The sequence below is a fragment of the Bactrocera neohumeralis genome, chromosome 4 (genome assembly GCF_024586455.1).
Source record: "Bactrocera neohumeralis isolate Rockhampton chromosome 4, APGP_CSIRO_Bneo_wtdbg2-racon-allhic-juicebox.fasta_v2, whole genome shotgun sequence".
Taxonomy (NCBI): Eukaryota; Metazoa; Arthropoda; class Insecta; order Diptera; family Tephritidae; genus Bactrocera; species Bactrocera neohumeralis.
Window position 1 is genome coordinate 6,392,015 of NC_065921.1, and position 6,971 is coordinate 6,398,985.

The following is a 6,971-nucleotide window of genomic DNA, read 5'->3' on the forward strand; positions in this document are numbered from 1 at the left end:
AATTCCGAGAAGAGGGTGATGCTGACACAATAGAAAACAAAACACAGGGTTCACTAGCGTTAAATATCTTGTTGAAATGGTGTGCGTCTGAGATATATTCGCTAACTTTTTGTCACATTACCCAGCAGTAGCAGCTATACAAACTCCAAAATATTGAAAGAACTAATGTGGAAAACTTACGCATACACACCGTGCCACCGATAATACGTTCACGTAAGAAATTGTTGTTAAAATTGTCAATTGGATCTTAAGAAACACATAGAAACTTTATTAGAATCGCCGGTAGCGCTGTTATGTAATTAACAGGTGATTCAATGATTGCCCGCTGCAGTTTGCGTAGTATCAAATACAAAAAGGATCAACACTAATAAGAAATCGCTATAACTGCTCATATTGGATATTAGGCTGACCTTCTCTTTCTGATCCGACAAATGGAGAAACTTATGAAATCTGATAGGTTATTTCCAGTGTCAGAAATACTTTTGGAATGTCGGAAGCATGGAAACAGTAAATATTTAACAAAATCTTTTATATTTATAATTGTCTTTACAGGTACTAAATGGAGCAACCGATTCATAGTCTCTTACTCAATGTATTCTCTTTGGCCAAAAATTTAAAAATGTGTTATCACGTAAATATGTATGTATGTATGTATATCAATTTAACGACCCGTTTACAAGTTTATTGCAATTAAAAACTGTATTTGATGACTACTGTAATGCTAGTTTGTAATTGATACTGAACTCAATTGAAACCATCAGACCAATAAAAGCTGGTCGCAATAAAAAAGTTTTATATTGCTGTATTACGGTATTGCAAATTTCGAAACAACTGTAAGCTGAAGATTTCGTTGAGCACTCGTCGAGTTTAGTCTCTTTGTGCTCGTCTATTACCATGACTCACTCAGGTTTAAAGCAAACGCACGCAAATATAGTAATGCACATTTATTTCATTTGGTAAAAACACATAACTTAAAAATGTATAATTTTTGGAAAAATTCGAAGTGTCAAATTAAAAACATTTGGAACCACATTTACGCGTATATTTCTGAAGTAATTTTTTCTCAATGTTTTCTTCATACATCACATTTAATATCGAAACCCAGATGAGAGCATCAGGGCTGACAACTAGCTTATAACTGTGATGATGTTTCTTCAAATATATGTAAGTATATCAGTGTATTTATAAAAAAAATTATTTCTACTTATGATATTTTTCATGAAATCTAGCATGAAACGCATTTTATCTTTAATATTATATCTATGTGTGTGTTTGTAGGCATGCGCGTACAGGTAATAATTGTATACTTGCCAACTACTATCCGAAATCAGCTGCCACATAGCTGGTATAACAACAACAAAAATAAACACACAAAAGCTAAAAAGTAACAAAACTAGAGGCTTGCATACTTACATAAATACATATCTACTTATGTAGTATGTACATATATATGTAGGGATGTATGTATACATGCACGGCTTGTTGAGCTCATACGCCAGGGCAAAAGTACAAAAACTGGGCCATCATTCCGCCAAATTGCCAACATCAATTGCACTTTATTTGTTGGTATTGTGTTCACACACACATAATATCTTTTGTGCTCTCTGGTCAATGTTGCACATGGGTATAATGTTATATACAATAATAGATATGTTATTCAATAATATCGACCTTAAAGAGTATCGGAATGCACACGCATATTTTGTACTGCGAAATAATTCTGTTACTTAATGTTTGTTTGCTAGAAAAACATTTGTTTAACCAATTCGATTTCATATTTGCAGTATGGTATGTCGGTTGCTCCAAAATACGACTGTCTCGACGATGATGTACTTCTTCACTGCCGCTTAATTTCTTTCATTAGACCATTTTCTTGAGATCTGAGTGCAGGAAAAGTGTCATTATTTTGAATTATACTATTTACTTAACAGACTCTGCAGAAAATGATTTGGTCTACAGACTTGCTCCACAAAAAGCAAGTACTAAAAAATAGGGTACTATAAATGAGAAAAAACAGTAGAAATATTATTTTTCACAGCCCAAGGCGACACTAGAATGGGCCTGTTTGAGTCGATGAAGTTTATCAGCAACCACAAAGTATTGGCAAAACAAGAATAATTCCATTTTTGGCATCCACTATTGAAAAGTACATTAATAAGCACAATCACAGAGACACTTTGTCTTTTTATGTTCTGAGATTTGTTACAAATTTACTTAAAAATAATGTACTAAAATTTTAAAGCGATAACTCAAATAGTTTTGAATTACAGCCTTCTAAAATATAACTCAGTTCAATTAGTTAATCTTTAAACGCACTTTTCTCGAAACAGAAGACAAATGCTTCGATCACTATCACTAGAACTGAGTCGATTTAAAAAATTTATTTCTTTATTTCCAAGCATTGAAGGCGTCACGGAAGGTATTCTCCGGAATAGCCTTGAGATCCGAGGTGCATGCTGCTTGGATCCCCTCTGTCGTCTCAAAATGCTTTTTTGTCGGACCCGATTGATCCTTCGTTTGAGTCTCTTGAGAACTTCAACGTAAAACTTGGCGTTGACGGTTTGTCCAGGAGGAACAAATTCCAGGTGGACGATGCTTTTGATGTCAAAAAAGACAATGAGCATCGTTTTCACTTTGGATTTACTCATTCATCCGATCTTCATCAGCGACCTCTACCCGGCCATCCAAAAAGTCCTGATGCCACCGAATCACACCACTTCTAAAGCAACATCTGGACAAGCCTGATTGATCATATAAAACGGCTCTGTCGCAGATTTACCGAGTTTCACACAGAATTTAATCGTGTACCTCTGCTCTAACGAATGCTGCATTTTCGGCTTGCACCACTCACAGAAACACGTCGCGCGAAAATGTTTGTCCTAACTCCAGGTGCTCGAAGACAAGTGACCAACTGCTCATTCATTCGCTAGGAACGTCGGTGCACGCACGCTCCATAGCTCTCTATACAATGACCTACTAGCTGATTTTGATCCGATCAAAAATAGAATCATGGCAGACCAACGACCAAAATATGAGGTAATATTTAACTTTTTTAAATGTTGCCAGTTCGTTAATTTTTGGTTTGTCGTCGACTACAAGTCATTGTTAGGACGATATCTTCTAGTGAACAATTTTTTTAGGTTTCATCTACGAAAAAAGCGGAATAACTGCAGCTTTTCTTGTCGCCGTCAAAGATCGCATGTAACTCGAAAAACATTGGAAATTTTACTGTGTATTCTTAAAATATCTATTTATAAATATATCTTTAACATTTTAAAACAATTGATGTATTATTTTTTTAATTCCCAAAATTCGTCTTTTTTAGGCTGTCCCCAAAGAAGCAGATGATCTTATACATTTAGTTGTTGAAAAAAATCTCAAATTAAGGGGTAAAAAACAACCAATTCCTTCAGAAAAAGATGCGCCCGCGTTGACCGGATAAGTCCTTAAGAATTATGTCTCAAAATACTGTGTAAAATTTCATGAAGATCGGTTGAGTTGTTCTCTAGAATTCTCCCCAACCGGCTTCAAAAACACAGTTTCGAGAAAAACGCGTTTAAAGATGGCGCACTTAGCCTAGCTAGCCTCGAGTACACAAGTTTTCAAGGCTGTATCTCCGAAAAAGAGATCAACGAATATTCTAGAGGTGCTGTAGAATTTAAAAAATATATACATATATAGTAAATTTCATAACCACTTTTTAAAAATGAACAATGCTCCGAGCAGTAGTTCTGTAGAAACACTAAGAATAGTAGTTTATGTGTAATATGTGCATTCAAACATCTGCGTATTCCATAAGCGCAAGGTTTACGTGCATTTACCTGTATATACACACACTTTAATGCATAACGCTGGCATTTTACCTTCATTGTTAGTTGCAAATGCTTATGCAATAGCCGCGCTAACGTTGACTGCATTACATAACTCAAAAAAACCGCGGCTGCTTCTCCTTTCCCCCAACTACACGTTCGCGCTGTTAAATGTGTCAATAGTTATTGATGCACATTTGCTTATACCTATGTATGTATGTATGTTATATTGACAACACGCTGTCAAGTTTCGCGAACAAAGAAAAGAAAAAAGGCACACGAAGCTTACCAAAATGTGTGGTCTCCAATGCAACAGGTTTGCCGAAGTGTTCGGCAGGTGCATCGCAAATGCCTATATGTATGTGTGCACGCATGTGTTGGTTTCTATTAGTTAGCCTAAGTTGCTTTTCTTGCCTTGAGCTGCATGTGCATGAGTGTGTGTGTGTACGTGCGTGCGCGTTTTCGCTTTCACTGTGTGGCGCTGTGCACTGAGCGTAACGAAAAGCAATGTTGTTGTTGTCGTTATGTTAGTGCAATTAAATTGCTCAATGATGTGCCAAAACTGAAGTATGAGTTGCCTTAGATGAGTTGAACCTTTTTAATTGGGCCAACAGAAAAATATTAAATGAGGTAAAAAATTATACCCAACACGAGTTCACTGAAGACCTTGCTGTAAAATTTTTTTTAATATTTTCAATTTCAAATGAAAATTTGTCACACATATTGTTAAGTCATAATTTGAGGAAAATCCACAAAAAACAGATATTACTTACCACCTTTGTCCATATCATTCTAGCGATAAAAAAGTTTGTAAAAAATTTGAGTGTTTCTTTAACTTATTATTAAATAAAATAATATTAAGCCTAGGGCAGTTTTCAAGTTGTATAAAAATATATAACACATTTGGCTTATAATACAATGGAAAATAACGGAGCAAACATAACTGTTAGCTAAGCGCCGCAGTCTCGCTTGCCCCATTGAACCCCCCTTCCATTTCTTCTACATCAACTACAACGTCCTTCCACTTCTGCTCTGCATCACTACTTCTCCTTTCTTCCAACTGGCCATCGGTCCTCCTTGTTCTCGTTATCGTGCTAATGCTTCTTTATTAACATCCTCGTCAGTATTGTTGTTGTTGTTTTGGTGTTACTCCCGTTCAGCTCAACATTAATGCGCGCGTACTTTTGTGATTACCTTCGGATGGACTAATTGGGAGCGATCATGTTTTAACTTATTGGTTGCTTGATTGGTTTTCTGGTTTCCTTCTACTAAGCTTCATCCTTCGATTCGTTTCTATCCACTTGTTTTTACTTGTATTCGCGATCTGTGGTGGCAATTCTCAAATTTCGTCGATTTCATTTCATTTCAATTGATTGCAATTAACATTTTTATTATCCGTGGTCTTCATCTAGTTCGCCGTGATTTCATACAATATCATTATTAGTCATTTTAGAACTACTCAGCCTTCTTCGTCAACAGTTTGTGAACACGCTAAATAAGAAACATCATTTAATAGCCATGATGATGATAGTCATGATGTTCTTCTTTGTGGAAGATTGGCACTTCAACGTGGTACTTTTCTGGGATGGGAATCTCTTTGTGCACTGGTACCTTGACTTCTGAGTAAACTGGATATGGTTTCTCAATGGGTACTTTAACTTCATATGGTACTGGTTTCTCGACGGTGTAAGGTACCTTCTTCTCCACCGTGTACGGCTGTGGCACGGGCACCTTTACATGTACTGGATAAGGTTTCTCAACTTCGACTTTGTATGGTTTGTCAACTGGCACTTTAACTTCGTAAGGTACCTTCTTTTCCACAACAACTGGATATGGTTTTTCAACTTCGACTGGGTATGGTTTCTCAACTTCGACGGGGTATGGTTTCTCTACGGGCACTTTAACCTCATAGGGCACCTTCTTGATCACCTCATATGGCTTGGGCACAGGTACCTCAACTTTCACTTCATAAGGAATCTTCTTGATGACTTCGTAGGGTTGTGGTACGGGTACCTTCACCTCATAGGGGATCTTTTTGATGACTTCGTAGGGTTGTGGCACGGGCACTTTGACTTCGTAGGGCTTGTCAACGGGCACTTTAACTTCATAAGGCACTTTCTTTTCCACAATGTATGGTTTTGGTACATGCACTGGTACTTTGACGTATTCCTTAACATGTACGGGTACCTTTTTCTCGACATAGTATGGTTCGGGTACAGGCACTTTCACCTCATAGGGTACCTTCTTTTCCACAGTATATGGAACGTGTTTGGTAACGGTGTAAGGCACTGGCACTTTCTTCTCAATAGTGATGGTCTTTATGTGTTCATGATGATGATGTCCATAGTCGCCTAGATGAAGACCACGTTTTTCGACGTTTTTACTATCATCCTTTGCTTCGACGGCGTCCTTCGCAGTTTCTGCTGCAGCAGCATCAGCTTTTTCAGCTGCCGGCGCACAACTGGCAATTGCCACGCACAAGGCGAGACAAGGTAGTACAAACTGTAAATGGAATAAAATAAAAAAAATATTAAATTAAGTTAGGTTATTCACACAACCATTTGGATCACTACGGATGCACTCGTCAATTATTATTATTATTTTTTGATTTTCTTAATTACCAAGCGCATTGTTGAGCTGTCGGTTTGAACGGTCCAATAGAGGAGAATTAACACAAAAAGTTTGTTTAGCCTATAACGAGATCCAAGTTGGGACTGACTTGTTCAGCTGCGCACGCTTACTTTATATACATGTGAAAAAGCTGCGCGCGCATGCGCTATTGTAGCAATCGTTGCGCCTGCCATGCGCTGCTTGCCATGCGGCAATACATTGGTAATACCAGCAGAGACCACCGCATTACAAAAACAACTACAACGTACGATAATAAGCGCCGCCGCAACAACAACCACAATAACAGCGCCATTGGCGTAGAGACGTTGAAACGGTAGCCGCTTAAAAATATTGTAGCAATACTAAGTGTTGTGGCTTTAGCCGAATTATTAGTGGCAAGTCTGCAGAAACAAAAGAAACTTTAACTGTAGTAATAAGTAATTAGCATTAGTTTTTAAAACGATTTATAAGTACCTACAGTGTGGCCCGCTAGCGAAAGGTTTTGTTTGTGTTATTCCACAATCGCTTTTTTCCGACGTGAACTTAAAGTGT

At 37.4% G+C, this 6,971-nt stretch overlaps 1 protein-coding gene across 1 annotated transcript; it reads right to left on the minus strand.

The window, feature by feature from the left end:
- Positions 1-4,644: 4,644 nt before the first annotated feature.
- On the minus strand, positions 4,645-6,612 carry LOC126755267 (skin secretory protein xP2). Its single transcript, XM_050467711.1, has 2 exons — positions 6,431-6,612; positions 4,645-6,311 (listed from the first exon to the last, which is right to left on the minus strand). Exons 1-2 carry the CDS (start codon positions 6,437-6,439, stop codon positions 5,319-5,321), a joined length of 1,002 nt encoding a protein of 333 aa, XP_050323668.1. The 5' UTR covers positions 6,440-6,612; the 3' UTR covers positions 4,645-5,318.
- Between the last annotated feature and the right edge of the window lie 359 nt (positions 6,613-6,971).